This window comes from Lepisma saccharinum, chromosome 7 (genome assembly GCF_977018435.1).
Source record: "Lepisma saccharinum chromosome 7, izLepSacc3.1, whole genome shotgun sequence".
NCBI lineage: Eukaryota > Metazoa > Arthropoda > Insecta > Zygentoma > Lepismatidae > Lepisma > Lepisma saccharinum.
Genome location: NC_139235.1, coordinates 33,694,624 through 33,716,870, shown reverse-complemented (window position 1 = coordinate 33,716,870; position 22,247 = coordinate 33,694,624). Strand labels below are relative to the sequence as shown.

General features: G+C 37.3%; 3 protein-coding genes across 3 annotated transcripts in view; all 3 read right to left on the bottom strand.

Moving 5' to 3' along the window:
* lmgA (anaphase promoting complex subunit lemming A) overlaps nucleotides 1-22,247 on the bottom strand; it is a 160,081-nt gene that overhangs the window by 4,809 nt on the left and 133,025 nt on the right. The gene's annotated exons all lie outside the window — the stretch shown is intronic.
* On the bottom strand, nucleotides 7,007-7,672 carry LOC145990420 (uncharacterized). Its single transcript, XM_083126114.1, has one exon. It carries the CDS (start codon nucleotides 7,670-7,672, stop codon nucleotides 7,007-7,009), a length of 666 nt encoding a protein of 221 aa, XP_082982240.1.
* LOC145990419 (protein CFDP2-like) lies at nucleotides 7,680-8,066 on the bottom strand. Its single transcript, XM_083126113.1, has one exon. It carries the CDS (start codon nucleotides 8,064-8,066, stop codon nucleotides 7,680-7,682), a length of 387 nt encoding a protein of 128 aa, XP_082982239.1.

Here is a 22,247-nt window from a genome sequence, read left to right as displayed (position 1 = left end):
AGTTGGTAACCTGATTTCCTATGAGTTGGCAACCTGATTTCTTATGAGTTTGTAAATTTATTTTTATTCATAGCCTAGGACCAGGTGACATGGTGAGATAGCCCAAATCTTGGAGTCAGTATACGCCACGTGTTTACAGAAAACACACAAACATTAAAAAAAAAAAAAAAAAAAAACACATACCACACTTCCATAAGAGAACTGGACATATTTTTTTCTTTTTAAATTTTAAGCACTGAATTTGAAAATTCAGGCGTCACGTGAAAATTTTCAGGCGGCATGGTGACCGGTCGTCTTGTATTTCTCTACCCCTGCTTATACCCCCTTTCAAACTGCCTGACCTCCAAATGTTAAAATTCTGGATAAACCCATTTAGCGAAACATCAATACCCTGACCGAGGTATTTTATCAATTCCATCTACTCAAAATGTATCCTCATCGTCGCGATTAACCCACAGAGGTTAAAAAGCGTTAAAAAGCGACCAGAAGGATCAAAGTGTCGGAGAAGAATTACGTTTCAGTGGCATGAAAAACCAACTGCAATTACACAGGCAAGATTTTTTACAGGTTCATCAAATGAACGCTAAAATTTCAACTTCAAACTCTGTACTGACGGCAAGGTAATACCTTTTCGGAAAATACCTGCACAATTTTCTGGTGACTTATTTGGGCAATTGGCAACCTTACACGGGGAACAAAACAACACCGCAAGTTTTCCCGGAAGTTGGTTCCCGAATGAGGCGGATCCACACGAAGCGAGACGAAGCGTAGAAGCGATGAATAGCGCGAGCTGCATAATACTCAGTGTTGCCACGTCACATGGTTTTCCACCATACCTTGACAGATGCATGTGACTACAGTAGGGGCAATAAAGTTGCACTGATTGAACTTTGTGTTGCACGATTGCTTCGAGGATAGTTAGTTTTCCTCCATGGTTCAAGTGCGGGATAGAACCTCGCAGTTGTTACGTTTATAATTACCCCTAATATTTTCAGAAAGAAAAGAAGAAGACTAAATTTCGATCTTATTAAAAGTTGATTTTTCGTAAATTACAAGATAGGAGTGCAATTAAGTGCTAATGTAGTTTTCACATAAAAAATATCCGCAAGGTTCTTCTGTATAATTAATTCACCTTTCGCGATACATTAGTCGGTCAGCATCTGAAAATACAGTTCAGTTACGCGCGCGTCAGATTATAATTTCTTGTTCTAATCAAGGGGTCTTGGGTTCGATACCCGATGGAGGCACATAGTGGTTCGGATCCCACTTTAAACTGTAGGTCCAGTCCCGATTAGCCTTACTGTGCATAAAGTGAACTTAAAACACCAACTCAATCAAGCAATCTATTGAAGTGGATTAGGACAAATAACTTGTTTTCATAAACTTATTTCTGTATAACGCCTCGGACTCTCCAATATGTCATGTCTGTAATGTCATATTAAGTGTTCGGCATATTATTCTTGAATGAGCCTATTATGCTTTCCTCAGGTAGACTTTTTATCTTCCCAACTGTTTGTCATCCCTGTTGGTAGATGGCAGTGTTTTAACAACTTTTTTTTAGCTTTCTGAGAAGATCCGGTTTCTTCCACTGTCTGTGAGGAAGCTTTTTATTTATTCTTACTTTTTAACGTGTTGTGTGATTGGAAGTGATTTTGGGGCTTTACCAAGGTGGAATTGGAAAAAATGGCGTATTGGTTCAATAAGCAAGATTATTCGCTAGATTCAATCGAATGTTATGTGGATTTAATTGAAGGACTTGTGTAGTAAGATTAAGTACTATTTAGATTATTATCTATTGTGATAGAAAAGGACAAAAGTTGATTGATAATAATCAAATCGATTACAATTTAAGACGTTCAATATCCCTTTGGATTGTAGTAGAGAGGTGCTTTAACTGTCTCGTTTATTTATCATAATGGATCAAAAGGGAAGCAATATTGTTGAGGACGGACATAGTGCTATATGCAATAATACTATAACCAGTGATAATATTGATATAATATCATCTGATTCAAAACATGAAGAAAATTATGTAAATGATGTTATGGACATTTCACACAAAGTAAATGGGCCGAATAAAAGAAAGAACAATACAATACAAAATGAAATGGGTAACAAAAGTTCTAGGATGGAACACACTACCAATCATGAAGAAAAAATATACCAGTATGACATAGGTGCCAAAGAACCCTATTTAGTGATAATAGAAAGTAGAAACCAACAGTTAGGAAATTTGCATCCAGTTAAAGTTGGATATATGTTGATGGATAATAATGTGAAAGTAAAGTATGTAGATCAAAGTGGACGAAATAGAGTTCGAGCATTATTCAACACGTCACAAGAAGCTAATACCTTTGTGAAAAATAAAGTGTTATTAGACAAGTTAGGAGTAAATACCAGAATTCCTAAATCTTTAGTGGAGAAGGAAGGCCTTGTGTTTGGAATACCCACAGAATTTGAAATGCAACATTTGGAAAGCAGTATAGAAAGCCCAGTGCTAGTGACTAAGATGGAAAGAATGAAGAAGAAAATATGACGGAATGATGGGTCATTTAAGCTTGAACCTACTCAAGTCTTATGTGTAACTTTTAAGGGGACAGTTTTACCACAATACATAGCAGTTGGAAAACAAATAGTTGAGGTAGTGCCACGTGTGAAACCAGTGTTGCAATGTAATAGATGTTTCAGATTTGCTCACACAGGTCAACAGTGCAAGGGTAAAAAATTGTGTTATAAATGTGGCCAAGATTATCACGAAGGAAACTGCGAAATGAGTGAAACATGTATAAATTGCAAAGGAGATCATAACGCTTGCAACAAAATGTGCTCAAAATATCAGGATGAAATGCAAATTCAAATTATTATGGCCGAGAAAAACATCTCATACTATGAAGCAAAAGGTATGGTGACGGGAAATAATTCAAAAAATATATCATGTGAACAAAAAATTAAATTATTTAGGGATCAATTTCAACATGAAACTGTTCGAAGAAGCGGATTCGAATTCCCTCCCATCAAAAACAGTTATGTGAATGAGAAGAATGCACCAACAAGTGATAGTTGCAAGGAGGGCAGAGAGAGTTATTGTGCGAGTTTTGTAACTCAAATGGCGGAACAAAAGAAAATATCAAAAGAGAATAGTGGTCAAAAAATGAGAGTACAATACAGCAAAGTTGTTACATCACCTCCAGATTATGAAAATGGCTACAGAACGTATTGTACAACTCCCACGGGAAAACAAGAAGGATGTGAATGTGGATTCTTCATCCTCATCAGACACAGAAAAAGAACAAATAGAATACAAATATCCAGTATATTTGAGAGAATCCCCTTATAGTAAGCAAGAACAAGATATGGACAATATAAATTGCAGAAGATATTCGGATCGTAAAGAAGTTTCTTGTAGACAAAAGGAAATATATCAGTCATTGTTGGACCTTTTACCAGACATGATTGAATCAGTTCGTGATTTAAATGATTCCAGGAAGAAACAGAAGATTTTAATTTCAATGCAACAAATTATAGGAAAGATAATTGCAATATTATCAGAAAGTTAAACTTGTAGAAGAGGATCAATAGGTATGTCTTTTATAGTGCAATGGAATATAAATTCATTTACAGCTAGAAGATTAGAAGTATTACAAATTATAGATGAGCATCATCCAGGTATATTGAGTTTGTCCGAATTTCGTGGTAGACAGCATCAATATTATCAAATACCTCATTACGAGTTAATATCTAATTTACATACTAAAGATACAAGAGGTATAGGTTTATATATACATGAAAGTATAAGATTTAAGAGAGTAACATTACCAGAATCATTAGGGTTGATAAAATTATTTAATGTAGAATTAATAGCAGTGAAAATTAAGATGAACACATTAGAGTGTACAATAGTTTCAATTTATATTCCATCGAGTTATAAATCTCAACATATTAAAGTAACACACTTTAATGAATTATTATATTATGTCCACGACAATGTCATTATCACAGGTGATATGAATGCTCATCATGAAGCATGGGGTTGTAATTATAGAGATGCATTAGTATGTAGTATTTTGGACTGGATTAGTGATCGATCATTACATTTCATGAACGATGGGTCAGCTACTCATTATCCATGGAATGGTAAATCACCAACAGCCATAGATTTAACTATTGTGTCAAATAATATAATAAATAAATTGTTTTGGGAAGTAGATTTTGTGAATAGGGGTAGTGATCATTTGCCAATTTTCATTACACTGTTAAATGATGCACACTCAGTACCTAAAATATATTCATTACCAATTAGAAGGTGGCAGGTTAAAAACATCGATTGGGAATTATATTCTGTAATTTTGGGCTCTTATGTCTCAATGGAAGATATTAAACTGGAACAAAACATAACGTGTCAACGTTATTTACAATTAATAACGTATGCAATGGATATTGTAGCTAAACGGAAGAAAATTAATAATAAAAACAACTTTCCTACTATAAGCTGGTGGAATGATGAGTGTCAAGATGCAAAACAAGAAAGAATAAGATTGTCTGAAATATTTGCTGAACAACCTTTGCCAAATAATTGGATAAATTTAAAACAAGTAATTGTTAAAGCAAAACGTATCTTTAATAAAGCAAAAAGGCAAGCATGGGAAGAATTCTGTGAATCATTATCACCATCTGTTAAAACAAACACAATTTGGAAAAAAATAAATTTTCTTAAAAAAGGTCATAAAACTAGAGTTTCACCTATAACAACAATTTGGCAAGAACATTTTGAAAAAAAGTTTACACCTAGTTATGTAAGAAATAAAAAACCCGAGATTATAAATAATATAAGTTCCAGTGATGAATTATATTCAAAAATAACATTTCAAGAATTAAGAGAAACTCTAAGTAATATAAAATCAACTGCTCCAGGATACGACGGAATAACGTATGAAATGATAGGACATCAATCGGACAATGCATTAAAAGTACTTGTAAATATTTATAATAATATTCTGAGAAGTGGAAATGTGCCACAAAAGTGGAAAACACATCTGATACTACCTATACTTAAATCAACTAAAGATCCGAAAGAAGCTGAATCATATCGACCTATTACGTTGGCTCCTACAATTGAGAAGATATTTGGAAGATTATTATTAAAAAGATTAGAGTGGTATTTTGAGAAAGAACAATATTTTTATCCCTATCAGTTCGGTTTTAGGCTAAACAAGGGTTGTATTGATGCATTATCAACATTAACATTGCATGTTCAAAATGCAATGTATAAGAAACAATATACATTTGCTCACTTTATAGATATACAAGGTGCATATGATAGCGTTGATCCTCATATATTAATTGATATGTTAAATCAGACAAATACTTCGAAAATAATTATGAAGATAATATGGAACTTGATGATAAATAGGAAAATATTATTTTGGTTTCAGGACACACTTAGTGGGCCCCGTACCACTTCACAAGGATTACCTCAGGGAAGTCCACTGAGTCCATTATTATTTAATATATATATGAGAGGAATATTTCAATTTCATAATTCTACAATAAAAATAATTCAGTATGCAGACGACTTGTGTATATTAGGATCATTTTGTAATCCATAGGAAGGTATTCAGAAAATAGAAAATAATTTTTATAAAGTGAAATGTTGGCTGGAGAGAATGAACTTTATCATATCACAGAACAAGTCAGCAGCTGTATGTTTTAATAACAAAAGTGAACATAAATATCCAAATGACTTGACTTGACTTAATTCCTGTTGTTCCCTGTGGAACATAGGGCATCAACAAAGCATCTCCACCTGGTCCTACTGACGGCAATTCTCTTCACTGCATTCCAGCTCTTTCCTTCCTCCAAGGCCTCAGCGTGAACAGATCTTCGCCACGTCTGTCTAGGCCTCCCTCTTTTCCTTCTTCCTTCTTTTCCTTCTTCCCTGCGGGTTCCAGTCTAGTGCCTCTCTCTCGACAGCCTCATTTTCCTTCCTCAACGTATGCCCTATCCAATTCCATTTTCGCCGCTTTATTTGTATGGACACCTCGATTTCTCCAGATTGTCTCCAAAGTTCTTGGTTTTGAATCACTTCTGGCCAAAAGATATTCAAAATTTTTCTCAGGCAGCGATTGATGAAGGTCTGTAATTTAGAGGTAATCGTTTTTGTTACTTTCCATGTCTCAGACCCATACAACAGTACAGACTTAACATTACTTCGAAAAATACGAAGTTTGGTCTTCATAAATATCTTCTTGTTTTTCCATACTGGATAGAGCCTCACAAAGGTGCCATTTGCTTTTTGGATTCGTTGAGAAACATCCTGTGCCGCCCCTCCGTCTTTTGCCACCACACTACCCAGGTAAGTAAAGCTATCCACATCTTCAATAATCTCTTCACCAATATTAAACGGGTCTGTTTTTGTGGAGTTAATCCTCAGTGCCTTGGTCTTCTTGGAGTTAATCACAAGTCCTGTTTTTTTTGCACTTTCTATCAGATCTGCTAGTTTTGTTTGCATGTCACCATGTGCTTCAGATAAGCACAAATCGTCTGCAAAATCAAGGTCTTCTAGTCTGTTATTCAATCCCCATTGGATACCACGTCTTTTCCCTCCTATTACATTTCGCATCACTGCATCGATCACGATCAGGAACATTGTAGGTGATAATATACAACCTTGCCTCACTCCAGACTGCACATCTATTGGTTCAGATACACGGCCTTCATGTATAACTCTACATGTATAATCACGATAAGTTTCTCGGATAAGATCAAGAATTTTTGTGGGCACTCCATATCGTTTCACTTCCTTCCACATTGCATTTCTGTTGACCGAGTCAAATGCTTTCTCGAAGTCAACGAAAACTGTATAGAGACGAGATGACCATTCTATACATTGTTCCAAAATTATCCGCAAGGTGTTAATTTGATCAATACAGGAGCGATTTGGTCGAAACCCTGCCTGTTCTCTTCTGAGTCTCAAGTTAACATGCTCCTTAATTCTGTTTAGGATAACTCAAGTGAAGATCTTACTCGGAATGGACAGAAGTGCTATACCTCTCCAGTTGTCACACTTTGATGTATCCCCTTTTTTCGGTAGCTTCACCAACAGGCCACTCCTCCAGTCCTTAGGCATCACTCCCTCTATCCATATCTTCTCAAATAAGGGCTGCAACATATTTGCTGTGGTGTTTATATCACTTTTCAGCACTTCCGGTGGTATGTTGTCGACACCAGCTGCTTTACAATTACGTACCTCTCTCAGAGCCTGTTTAATCTCTCCTACTGTTGGAACATCCGTCCTAATTCTTACACTGGGGCCAACATCACCATCATTATCATCTTCCTCTTCCCCCTGGTCTATCTGAGCATCCACAGAGCGATTAAGGGTTGCAGAGAAGTGCTCCTTCCAACGTTTCAGTTGGTCCTCAGTATTCGTAAGGAGGGTACCATCTTTACTTCTCACTGGTCGATTTCTCTGCATCTGTTTCCTTGACAGAACTTTTGTGATGTTGTATAGTTCTTTAAGATTCCTCTTTTTTGCTGCTTCCTCCTCCTGCTGAGACAGATTGTCTACCCAATTTCTTTGATCCCTACGAACACTACTCTTTACTTCTCGATCCTTCTCTGTATACTTTGTTTGCAATTCTGCCTTCCTTGCCCTTGTCCTGCTTGAGTTCATTGCCTCCTTAATTACTTTCCGCTACTAAATCTCCTCCAATTATTATGATATCCTTCCTTTTTTGCTTCTTTATTGTTTCATTGAGCTGCCTATAAAACTCTTGTTTCTCTTCAGGCTCTGCTACTTCTGTGGGTGCATAACACTGGATCATAACGATGTTTCTGATATTGGTTTTGAAATGTGCCACAATTATCCTCGTAGACACTGGATACCATTGAATAAGGCTCCTTTTTGCTTCCTTGTCCATCAATATACCCACACCATCACGGCTCACACCTTCACCCTCAGGTCTTCCAGAATATATGAATGTAACTCCTTCATGGGTATTTACCTCTCCAAACTCTGGCCATCTGACTTCACTTATACCTAGGATGCTCAGACAATAGCTCTTCATGCAGGCCACTGCCTGCCATAGTTTTCCACTCTCCCGCAGGGTTCTTACATTCCATATTCCAATTCTCGTTGTCCTTTTCAGGCCAAATGTCGTCGTCTTAGAATCAGTTCGGCTTCCTCTTGTTGATGTTTCTTTAATAGTGTGATTTAAAGTGTGCGGGTTATTGGCCCACAGCACCCGATCTTGGTGATGGGGCTGCCACCTGAGCCTCCAAGCAGGCTAATTTTCTGTCGGGGTATTTTCCCCTAGTCTTTTAGGATCCCTCCTCCACAAGACAGTGGCTTTTTCTCATATTTATACTCAATGAGAATGAGTGCCTCTTCCGCCAGCTATGCCGTTCCAAAGGTCTCCTTCTCCGCCATAGTTGCCGTTGAGGTCTTCACCGTAACCCTGGCATGGGGCCCTTACAAGGTACTACCAGCCGGTGCCAGCTGGCCCAAGGTTTTTTAAAAAGAGGTGTTACTCCTCCTGATTCCTGGTTCTTCCGCCTCCTTCGCCGTTGAGATGGCCATCCATCTTCTTCCGCCATTGGAGCCGTTGACCAGTAGGTTGCTTCTTAGGTTGCTTAGATCATTTTGTAATCCATAGGAAGGTATTCAGAAAATAGAAAATAATTTTTATAAAGTGAAATGTTGGCTGGAGAGAATGAACTTTATCATATCACAGAACAAGTCAGCAGCTGTATGTTTTAATAACAAAAGTGAACATAAATATCCAAATACGTTGACACAAATTGCTGGTATTCCATTTCAAAATAAAATAAAATATTTAGGAATTAATTTTGATAGAAAATTAATGTGGATGGATCATATAAGGTATTTACAAGCTAAAGGTGAAAACATTTTCAACATGCTTAAAATTTTAGGAAATACTAATTGGGGTGCTCACCCAAGAATAATGCTTTTATTTTACAAAAACTTTTTTAGGCCTAAGCTAGAATACGGATGCAGCTTATATGGAAATGCTACAGAAAGAATTCTATCTAAGATAGATAGTTTAGAAAAAAAGTGTTGAGGAGATCATTGGGTCTCATGAATTCAGCTCCCAATGTAGGAGTTTATTTAGAATCCATAGAAAAACCTTTTAAGTATAGATGCAAATGGATTACAAATAAATTCGTTTTCAAGTGCTGGGAAACACAAGAACATCCAGTAAATAAACTTATGCAAGACCAATGGATTTTATATCAAGATAACAAAATAAAGGTACAATATTCAACTTTCCTACAATGTAAAATAGAATTTCAAAATTTATTTTCTACAATAATAACGCATAGCAAACATTCAATTTATGAAATTTCATATGATCAAATACCGGTAAGGAATGTTTTATTAACAAGTTATGCAAATATTCAATTATATTTACATAATTGGGAGAATTATAGATTCATATACACAGATGCATCAAAAAATAAAGAAGAAGTAGGATGTGCTTTTATTGACTCTTCAAATCGAAATATTAAAAAGTTTAGACTACCTGGAGAGTGTTCTATTTTCTCGGCAGAAGCATATGGAATATATCGTGCATTGATGTACATTAATAATATTCCAGATAAAAGGATATTAATATTAACAGATGCTAAAAGTGTTTTGTACAGTGTGCAATCTTCATATAAAAAGTTATATAAGGCATCAGCATTGGTACTTTACATAATAAGATTGTATGGTAAGTTAACTACAGAGGGAAGGACAATTCATTTTGCATATATACCAGCACATTCAGGGTTTCATTATAATGAACTGGCAGATAAAAATGCTAAACAAGCAAGAATTATGGATCACAGAACGAATATATTATTATCATATACAGATATGTTACCAAGAGTTAAAAACAACAACAAGATTTGGAGATATGGGTTAAACAAAAATTTACATATATGAGTCATTCATATAAAAATGTACTAAATTGAAACAATAAGACTCCGTGGTTTTATACATTTAATATACCCAGAAAGATTTTAGTTTTAATATTAAGATTGAGATCAGGTCACATACGTTTAAATCACCATTTATATAAAATTAATTTAGTAAATTCACCTATGTGCAAGTGCAATCTAGATCAGGAAGATGCTCACCATGTTATATTTCAATGTCCACTTTATACCACTCAAAGGGAGATGTTATTCAAGAATCTAATAAAAAAAGGAATACCTCTTCCAATTTCTTTATCCTGTTTAATATCGTCACCAGATGTAACAATTGTATTTATCATTTATAGATTTTTTCATGATATTAATATAGACATATGAAAATTGTAAATATTCAAAATGTGTAACTTGATATAGTCACCAGATATAACAATTGTATTTATTATCAATTTTAGATTTGTATGATAATGATGTAGATAAATTATGCATAAGAAAACTGTATACATTCAAAATTTGTAACAGTGTCATGCATGACATATTTTTAGGACACTTGGTGTAGAGCTGGTAAACAGCTAAAACCAATAAAGTATGAATGAATGAACGTGTTGTGTCTGTCTGATGCAAGTCACTATACAACCTCGCGCTTTAAACTTTTTTAAGGGGTTTCTTACATCCCTTGTTTTACACATTTAAGTAAGAATTCTAGATAAAGGGCGAATCACGCGGAACTGGATTTCCAGTTAGTTGGCGTTGAACTGACTATTTACAATTTGATTTATTTTCTTTCTGTGCGAGCCATAGGCTGTACGCACTACATGGTTTTGATTTTTCTATAATATTTTGTTACATTTAGTTTTCTTTTAAGCTGTCTCTTACTTTGTCCCCTATATACACATTCTTCCCCTCCCTCGACAGTTCTTCTTCCAGTCTTTCTTCCTTCTTCCTTGCCCCACTTCTCTTTTCCCACCAAAAAAAAAACGCATACATTTTACTTTACACACACTTACACTATAAAGATGGCTCGTCTGGAGCATGATCAGTCATTTCGCTGCCTTCTCTAATAGCTTTCCCCCGCCGTTCTCTTACTACTCCCAGGTATTTCCCCACTTCCTGCCCCGCTTCCTTTATCTTTATTCTGTCGTCTACCACTTCTATCACCTCCCTCCCTGTTAAGTTTTTCATCCATTTGTCCCTTAGGTCACGTGTAAAAGGGCAGTTCAGTAGGATATGCTTGTCCGTCTCCTCCCCATCGCACAAAGGACACATCGTTTCCCCGGCTTCGTTTCTCTTTCTTAGTTGTTTCCATCCCCCTAATTTGAACCATGCCAGCGCGCCTCTTTCATTTATTCTCACAACCTGGATATATTTCGCTTTCCCCCATTCTCGTAGTCTTAGCTGTTCCCTGATTGAGGTCTTTGTTTGGCAGTCTGCTATTATTTCTTGTATGTCTACTTGCCCGGATGTGATGGTTGTCTGGCTGTCTGCTTGACTGGTTTGGAGGACTAGGACATGTTCTAATCGCTACTGGCATTCCTCCACTGTTGGACAGCCAATCAGAGCAAAGTTTGGCCATGTAAGATAATCTGTGAGTTTGCAAATAAGAGCTTTTGGTCTGTGGTTTCCGAGTGTTGGCTGTTTCTGTTCGTTTCTCAATTTTAAAAAAAGCATAGATGACGTGCAGTGTATTCGTGTTCATTTCATTAATATTTAGGTATTTATACAAAGCGATGAGATGTGTACGTGACAAATATGATTACCTAAAAATGAAAATCCTTATTATTTACAAGTGTATTCAATTTTTTATGTTTCTTGTGTGTGTGTGTGTGTGTGAATGAATCCTGCGAATCTCATGTATGAATTTTGAATATCCGAGTTAATTAAAAAGCTTGTTCGGTACGCATTGTTTACCATATTTTTTTTTAGCCAATTTCTAGTCCATACTTTTCTGTTTTAATTTTTAATAAAAGCACAAAGCAGTAATTCTCCTACAACATTCTTCACATTACTCGTCCACCTTTACAGAGATTGTCTGGTCTGCGCAATGTCTTATGGGAACAAAAGTATTTCGACAAGTACGCTAACAAATATCGTGTGAGGTGAAAACTAGCAAATGAGTAGCCAGTCCAGAGTCAACTAGGGCATTCCTACTGGAAATCCAGTTCCGTGTGATGCGGGCTTAAGAGGATATTTCTCCGTACACACTGAAAGGTTCAAAAGGACCATACGTGCAGATGCACCCAACAATTAATTCAATCAATCATTTCGACGTTACGAGGTTTCGAAATCAGATTTTACCCTGAATATGTATGCAACAGCACAGGACAGGTTCAAAAATTGCCACCAATGGAATAATTTTGCAAACTCTATGAAATTATCAAGTGGTCGAGCGCGTTAAGTGACTGACTTTCGACTCCGCCACTGAAGGTTCAGGGTTCGAGTCCCGTCATAAGCATGAATGTACGTACTTCCTTAGTATCCCCTGATCAGTTGTATGTATGTAAATCATGTTATTTCGAAAAGTCAGGGATAGAAAAAAATAGCGTGTCAATTGCGCCCCAACTCTGTCCTACAACATGTTATATAATTCGCATCATTATTACGTTTCGTTCAAAGCACACAATTAACTCAAAGATGTCTAATTACGAAAGTTTTTTTAACTCTGTCTGGGAAACCAATAGAGTACGCATCCTGTTCCTGCGCCATTTCGAGGAAGAAGTCCATATTATGTTACGTAATGCTTCGAGTCTAGCAAACTTGCAGGTGAAATCAAAGACGTATGAGTTGGGAACACTGAGAGCTGGTAAGTTCCCTCTCATTTCGGAGGCAGTGTTGACAACGCAATGTCACTTTCACTGCTTTCTGTCCGAAATGCGCTGCAAAGTTTTCCTTTTCACACAAATGCGTGGCGGTAGAACGACAGCTGTTTAAGAGTCTATAAACATGACAATGCTATTTTCCACCTCTTGAAGATTTCTGAAGTGGGAATCCACTAGGCGGTGCTGCAGGGACCGGAACAGGTGGGTAGTCTGAAGGGGCGAGGTCAGAAGGCAGAACTTCCAGGAGAGCGTCTCCTTGGTTCATTTTGCCGTGTGCGGCCTGGCGTTATCATGTCGCAATAACACCTGCATAGTCCCACTGCCGGTAAATAGTCTCTTTCTTTCAATTTCGTTAGTCAAAAGAAACTGTTGACGTTGATTTTTGTTCAAAAGTTCTCGGAATCTTCATCCTCCACTTTCTCTGCTTTCCATGAAACTTGCAGTTTAACTCTTAGATTGAAATTCCCCTCCCGGATTCGCTGAAACAACTTCTTTTATCTGTGGTTTTTTACTATTTCTTACTAAATTGTATTTGAAGTTAAAACTAATTGCTTATCTTCGTTCGTATAAGAAAAACTCTCTCTCTCCCAATTTTTGGTGGGGGATTTATTAGGTCAAGATTGTTGCTGGAGGGGAAATACCCCCTGTCTCCCTTAGGATTTCGCACCCTGCTCCACCTTATGTGCACGGGGTAGATTTATCTTCCATACACACACACCCATACACACGCACATATGCATGCAGACATGCACAGAGAGAGAGAGAGAGGGGGGGGGCGGCAAAAGGTAAAAAGTCACAAATAACTGTTAAGTAAATAACAAAAAGACAGAGAAAACCAAAGACATAGGCGTAACTTGGCGGGGGCAACGGGGGGGGGGGGCAAGGAGTAAAGCAATAAAGAGTAATATTTGTGATTTCGCAATCGTCACAGTTATTTAGCAAATTATCCTGGACTCTATTTTTATGAGATGGATAACTTTTCGAATCTCTTCCCCCAAAGTTTAAGTACCAGGCTTCTTGATTGTGCCCCCTCAAAATTAAGCCCCACGTAAAATTCTGCCCCCTCAAAAACTAGGCCCAAGTTTGATTCTGCCCCCTCAAAATTAGGCCCCACGTTACACCCATGACAAAAGATATACAGGAATGACAGCAAGCAAGCAAGAAAGAAAGGTCATTCGAAACGAAAAACATATTCTAAGAGAAATCATCGCTGTGAACATCCAACACACGAATGAATGTAATCCGCAATCTTCTCAGCCTCTCGTTAATCGTTTAAGCAACGACAAGGTTGGAAACACTGCTCGCAAGGTCTGCCTGAGAAAAGTTCACGCCAGCTGAGAAGATTGTTGTATCACACAACACGTGCCTTGAGGGGAAAGAAAAAAACTGACACAACAAGCAAATAATTTAAGGTTAAGAAACGCGGCTATCCTTTTCGCCCCCCCCCCCCCCCCTTCCCTCTGTTTCTCAAAAGGTGAAAAGGATAGCCTGCAAAAAAGAGATCGAAAAAGAGAAAATAAATCTCTGTACCAGACCATACCTCGAGCGGCGTGCTTCCCCCCGGGCTATTCCACCAGGACTAGTAAGAAAAGGAAGAAGAAATGTTCCCCAGGACGTTTATAGTCTGTGGAACAGAGAGAGTTGAGGAGGGAAGAAAAATTAATTTCTGAACCACAAATTGACATGGCGTGTTATAAGGCTAGACATTATAACAAGAGAGAAAACATGATCATTTTTTTTTCAAAGTTTCGGAGAGAAGTTACGTGTCCTGCCAATCACCGAGCGCGTGACTCATATACCTTACAATCAGTGAAGGGGGAGTGGGCTTAAGGCCCCCTATCTCTCTCTCGAGAAAATTAATGATTTTTTATAATTTATTACCTTTTGTATGTAGGGCAAGAATGATTCAGGGTTGCCTGCATGGGAAATTTTCAGAAATATTTGTAATAGAAGAAAAATCGCAACATCCACACCGTTAAATAGAACATGAGATAGGGGCGTAGCAATAATTTTTCCGGTGGGCCCAACTTTAGATAAAATTGCGTTGAAAAACTTGTTATACTGAAATAATACTAAAATAACCCAGTTACAGTAATTACGACTCAACATTTTCCTTGCACAAAAAGTGACAAATATGGTAAAGTTGCCATAAACAAATCATGTAATTTACTTTTTGTTATATATCGTCGCTTTTCTGTCAATTTTGGCCAATCGCGAAGATGATGATGAGTGATGATATTATGATGAAGGAACACTCACAAAGAATATCCAACTAGAATTTTTCGTGACACATGCATGAAAAATATATTTAGCACGTCACTGAATCCATTTACAAAGCAAAGTTTAACGATTTTTCGGTTCTTATTGTGATTGTAAAGATCAAGTGTTGGTGTATTTAATGTAATGTACATACAGAAGAGAAAATAAAGACAGTCCATCAGAGAGACAAGTGTTATAGAGAGAAGTGCAACCAACCATAATGACCACCTCCATGGCCACCTCATAAACCTAATCTTCTATATAATTACCTTATTTTATCAAAACTATATTGTTTGTTAGTGGACGCAGATCAATAACATTAAGTTTCCCGTGCACCAAAATACAAAACAATATATTTCTAAATTATTCCAAGAAAACAAAAGTATTAAAATCCATAAATACTCCCACTTATGTCATAAAAATAAAACCAGTGACCAGCGCCATCTCTTGAGCAACTTCTCAACTTTATTTTGCCATGAATTCAGTCATAAAATACAAGGAGGCCACCAGGGTTCGTAAACTTATTCACTCGTTATGTTTTTACGTAAATTACGCGTAATTTACTAGCAATTTGCTTCGCGTAGAAAACCAGTTTTTTACGCGGATGCAAAAAAAACTAATTTTATTTCGTAAATTATTAATATGAAATATTTATATTCATTTTAAACTTTAATTTTCTTACATATTTCACCACAAAATCGTTATCTTCTGAATATTGTTTACACAGCCACCTCACGCCCTCACCCTCAATAACAGTTTTTTTAAAAATAAGTTCACACACACACACACACACATATACATACATATATACACACATATATATATATATATATATATATATATATATATATATATATATATATATATATATATATATATATATAAAGTTGAGAAACCTGTTGATATAGGCCTATACGTCTTGCACAAATACTTGTATTTATGACAATTTATTTGGATTGGTTTTAGTAACTGCTTCAAATTACTTATTCGTACGTATGATACACTTGCATAGGCTAATTAAGGTGTGTATGTGTATGTGGCAGTTTGCAAAATTCCAATATAACAGCACATACAAATCCAGAAGGTGAGTTTTTAAAACCTCTTTTTTTTGTTTTCTACCACTGTAAACTGCCATACATAAAAAAAACCATCCAAAAAACTATTCTTTCTTTTAATTTGTATGTTTGGTTCTAGTTTTTTACGTATTTTATGAGTTTTTAACGAATAACTTACGTGTCACGTAGAAAACGTTTCTTTACGAGTATATCAGCCTAACTTTATCATAAATGATTATTTCTTTGTTAATAAGTTTATATTGATCCACGCTTTTTTTGTTGTTTATTAATCTTGGCAGTTTATGCCCAGCATACATTTTGAGCACATAAAGAGACAATTTTGTTACAAATTTCTACACGTAAAGTTCAAATATATTCAATTACTTATTTTGAAAAATACAATTTCATATTAACATGTCTCAAAAATTATTTGTTGTCAAATTTACTGAAAAGGCAAGTGAATTTTGAATTTTTGATAATGCTTTGTATAAAATCTTTCGTTTCTCTGTAAATCATAAATCTGTCACAAGTTGTTGAAATCAAGGTACATCATTAACGTGATGGAGATGCCTAATTGGCTACTTGAAATCGTAGGCACATTGCTAGTTCTGGGGGGAAGATTCTGGAATTCTTGTGTCATGTAATTTGATATCCTAGGAACCTTAAAATAATTAGATTCCGATATTCTTTTTTAAGGCTTTAAAAGGAAAATTCAACATACGTGACTAATTCATGGTGTAATTAAAACTACGGTCATATTGTTCAGAATATGGATATGCTAGGTTCTGAGCATATCGTGGTTACACCGGAAACGAAGCTCCAACATCTCTTATATTCTTGTGTGCATCGGTGTGAGCCTCAAGACGAGATACGAAACCGACAACGGAACGATAGTGGCAGTTTATCGAAACGAGACAGAGACGTTTCCATAGTTACGTCTCGTTCGACAATTTTATTGTCCTATTTCTGTTTGTTCTTTTCATTTTTTGTAACTTTTTCACCTCTTAGAGCTCGCCTAAACCTTTGGCCGCCGCCAGAGCCGATATTTTCAAATTTTCCTGTTTTTTTTTCTTCTTTCGAAAACCCATTGTGATATTCCAAAATATGAAAATTTACATACGCTTAGAATTCGTTCTAGAGCATTGACGTGAATTTTCGTGTGGTTTTCTTTCGCTGTTGTCTAGATATTATCAATAGTTTCGTGATTGCGTAAGTCTATTAAACTATTGATAATATTTAGTGAAAGCAATCCAGAAGAAATTCTAAGCTGATGAATTTTTTCAAATTTTGGAATATCATAGCATGTTAAATCATAGGAGTATCCCCCAATTAACTGCAAGGCTCGACCAAACATCCCCCCAGCTAAAACTTTACATCGGTGCTACGATTAACCAACTACTTTTCTGTAATAAATAATTATTTATAGAGAGGTTATATATACACGTATGTTATTAAATATTCAAAACTTATTATTTTCGTTTAATTTAATATATTTTTTTGAAAAAAATATATCAGCTCGAGAGGAGACGGGGCTTGAAATAGTCTCGTTCTCGAATTGTGAACTCGATTCTCAGAACACATGATTGATTGATTTAGTTTATTTTACTTCGCGTTTTGTGCCTCTGCGCTAATTTTCGAAGATGGGGGATGAGTGATGAAATTGATGAATGGACATTCACAAACAACCTAGCCCGAGCGGGATGCGAACCCGGGATCCTTGGCGTCGCAACGCGATGTGCTTACCACTCGGCCACAAGGTCCGGCTGAACACATGGTTGTCCATTTGACTCTTCCATTACGTTAAACGACAAATCTAACCTGTCTATAAACAATCAGATCATCACCCTTATGTGTGAACGCGAGATACTGAAGCAAAATTTTCATGTTCTTGATATTATATATATATTATATTGAGAAGCACGAGTTTTTGCCATCTCTGAGGAAGTTCTTATTGTTTCCTTACTTAATATGTTGTGTTTTTCGCGTGCGGACCCGTTACAAACTTCCTCACTGGGGATTTTACACCCCTTTTTGATTTTCAAGTAAGGATTTTAGGCAATGGTGCAAAATGACCAATATGTGCCGATGCACCCAAAAATTTGAACTCTTTCATTGTTCATTCCACTGGTATCAGCAAGGAATATAGAGGATCTTAAATATTTGTCTCATTTTCATCTTGAATTTTCAATCAAGATCATGGAACATGTGATGATTATTAAACGTAAACGCATCTCTAGAAACTTTAACGCGACTACAATAAAAGAACGAAGGAAAAATTTAATGTTCGCCAACTTTCTGCTCCGGGAACTACCCATTATCCTCGGTACACAAAAATAAAACATCGCAAAGCGCGGAAACGCTTCCCTGCTGACATCTCGCGGTGTTATCTGGAAACTAATTACACGAAGCACGAGATGCTATGAAACATTCATTACCCAGGGCCGCTTCTGCTTTCTGAATAATACATCAGTACCTGATATTAGGGAGCACGATGCAATGAATGGGGCAAGGGTTAGCTTGAACCATACAACGGTAACGTAACCTTCTCTTCTATGAATTTAGGAAGATTGAATCAGGCCATGTTTTCGACCACTGATTGCTCTCGCAGCGTGATTGACACCACACACACACACACACACACAGAGAGAGAGAGGAGATGTGAGGCAGAGAGGTGATAATGTGACTGAAACGAAAAGATACGTGTGAAAATGAGAAAGAGTAAGAAAAGGCGAGTGTGAAAGAGTAAGAAAAGGCGAGTGTGAAAGAGTTATGCAAGAAAAAGGGGGGCTTTAATAATTATGTGAACCAAATGTCTGATGTTTGCAGATTTAGATTCTGACCCCCTTGCCATTTGAAAATCTGGATGTAATTCCAAGATGGCGGCTTTCAAGATGGCCGCCATGATCCACCTGGTGGGCCCCCACCCCAAATTACCGATATCCGAAATTTCATCGCCCTCCGTGAAGTCGTTTTCAAATTACCGTAAAAGGGTGGTGCCGGACTTTTGCCTCACTCCGTATATACCATTTAAAGCGCGTACTCTAAAGAAGTTCGCAACATCGTTTTGAAGATGAATAACTTTTTTCATAATGTTTATTCTATTTTTGGTTATTTAGCGTGGCTTTTCTACCTCTCGAAAGTAATCGACGCAATGATGAATAATGAACTGATAAAATTTAGACGAGGTAGGATCGCCAGACGTCCTTTTTTTCCCGGAAATGTTCTACATTTTAACCTAATGTCCGGCGCCCGGGAGGAATTTGTAAAAAAAATAATCATAAAGGTCCCACATTTTTAGCGTCACATAATTTGAATTAAGAAAATGCGTGTTTCAGCTGAAAGAGAAATCAAGCAAGTTATAAGTGTATGTATGATCTGCACTCTCACACTCAATACTGAAATTTATTTTGATATGGTCAGACATTGGAATCGCCTATTTCAATTCCTAGGTGAAGAAAAAATGTCACTCCAGAAACTCCGAATGAAGAAAGGACTCCAGGTCGTAATGTAAATGTTAAGGGAGAATTTTCATCATTATCAGCAGAACAAACTGTTCAGAGAAATATATTTTCATACAGTCTGTAGGTTTGGTACTGGTTCAGTATAATTTCAGAGTTTCGTAAGTATATTTAGACTAAACCTGTTTTCTTTTTTTTTGGGGGGGGGGGGAAATGGCTCCTCTGAGAATTAAGACTGAGAACACGTGCAGTAAGAAGTGTATTGTTTAATATTTATTAAAATTTGGGAATCTTGTAAAAAAAAAAAAAGAACCATCAAAAATCATTATGTTTTAAAACTGAAAATGTGTCCAATTTAGATTATTTGCTAACATGTTCTAGTAATGTGTATTATTTACTGCGCATAATTTGCGTCTTACATTGTGAATCAAAGCCCTACATTCCCCTCATAGTGATCTGGTTCTGATCAATGCGTGACCAAGGGTTCGAACTTCGCCACTCTCCTCCCGAGGTACGTATTATTAGAGACGACATGGTCTATACCGCGTTTGTTACAACCTGCCCCGCTTCCCGCGCTAGCTGATCGCTGGCTTTTCTACCATAAACCAGGCGACGTTGCTGCTGCAGACCGCGTGAACTCCGTGCTGGGGAAAGTCAAAGCCAGAGAGCAAATTAAAATACGCAACGTGGCAACAGCGTCTACGTAAGCGCCTCTCTTCTGGCTTCCATTCGCTCCTCGCTGCCCAGCAGACGACTTTTTTCCTCGTTTCTCATTGGCACAGAAACTGTCGAGCGATCGCTAGCGCGGGAAATGGGACAGGTCCTAACAAACGCGGTATAGTCGGTGGTGACCCCTTCTAACCTCAGAGCGGCTGATGCGGGGTTATCAACGGAAATACTCGTGCATCACCCACACCGGGAATCGAACCCGGATCTCCGGCGTGGTAACCAGACGTCATGCCGACTATACCACCGTTGAAGCTTCTGAATTACTTTTGAGAGGGAAATAAGTGTCGCAAACCAAGCATGCCAAAAAAAACTGTGCCCCCTCCGCAATCGCTTCTGGCTCCAGTTCCACCCCTGCCCTTCGGAACTTGAATCGAGCACTCTAACCACTGACCTAGTTCGCTCGGTCTCTATCTCGGCGCATCTGCATCAAAAAGAAGCCTATAATCCTCTACGTCTCTTGTTTCCCCTTTAATACCAAAAGAAGTGAGACGAGGATTGTCTTATCGGCGCAGTGGATGATCATATATTAGGTACTTAAAGTATACAATTGGAACTTAATATTCGTTAACCCAATATTTATTACAAAACATATTAGTACTTATACTTTCCAAATACAATTAATTCAACAGAAATGTCTATGGATTATCTCCCAGTTAACCTAGTTTAATTTGTCCCATTTGATAGTCAGCAGTCAGTAAGTAAAGGCTACACGAGTCAGAGCAAATCGCAACCCAGCCCAAAACCCCCCACAGCCAACATGACCCGGAGCAATCCACCAAAAATCTAAACTAAAACAATTTCCTTTTCTTGCACTTTTAAGAACTCAAAATAAATCAATGGACTTTAGGTAAATTACACCCGGCCATGAGGGCCTATAAAGGGCGATAGACTGTAATGCAATGTACTCAGCCTGTCCAGCCAGTGTCCAGTACGTCAGAAGTCTCTCGTAGTCGGCAAGGATCTCCCACGCTAAACTTCTCGCTCGACCAGCGCAGAAGCCCCGCCAATGGCAGAACCTTCCAGAGTCACCTGTCTGTTGAGTCTCCATCCGTCATTCATGAGCAATATTACACTATGGGCTTACAAGCCGAATAAGAAACAGCCGTCAGTAGAGGTTATAACACTTACCGTCAATCGCTGCGTGGGTGGTCTTTAATTTGCACGTAGTTATAACTAATTTGCACGGGTTTTAATTAATTCGCATGTACTTAGAACTCATTTGCATGTACTTAGAATACTTTACATTTATGTATTTGCATGTTTATAACTTTTTATGAATATATAATTATTTATTTTATGAAAAATATGTATATAGAAAGTAATTAGAGGTACTAAACGCTATGCATATGGTTTTATATTCATTACTGCAAAGTATGTAATGCATGAAATGTTAATAATTAATGTTTATAGTATTGAAAATAAGTTTTCTATGGTTTATGAACCGCTATGAACGGTGGTAATGGGTGTAGGTACAGGTCCAATTACGATTTGGGACGGTCCCGGTACTCGAACCCGCGATATGTAACGGTAATAATTAGTACTATGCAATAATGTATGTTATTATGAAACACGTTGGTTTCACACGCTAGACAGAATACTGTCTCAGAATTTCGACTCGGCTCTGATGCCAGACAGAGAGAATGAATTAATATTCCGCGCAGGTAGACGAGAAAGGAATTTGGGGAGTGTGCGTTCAAGGTCAAATGACGTCACTACGTCAGAACAAAGAAGGAACCCGATTGACCAATCAGAGAACGCGTCGGTAGATTTTCAGAACCGGTTTTTTCAAGGTTAACCAGTACGCAAGAACAGGGGAAAGCTATGCAACGCCGTAGGGCATGCGAAGGGATTGATCCAGACAACAAAGGAAGTCTGCGGATGCGCAGCAAGGGTCAAATTTTTTGAAGCTATGCGTCGCTTGTAGAACTGGTTTCCGCCGCCAATTAATATTCCGCTCAGGGTTGCCCCAAGGCACAGGACGATTTAGCGCAGGTTTT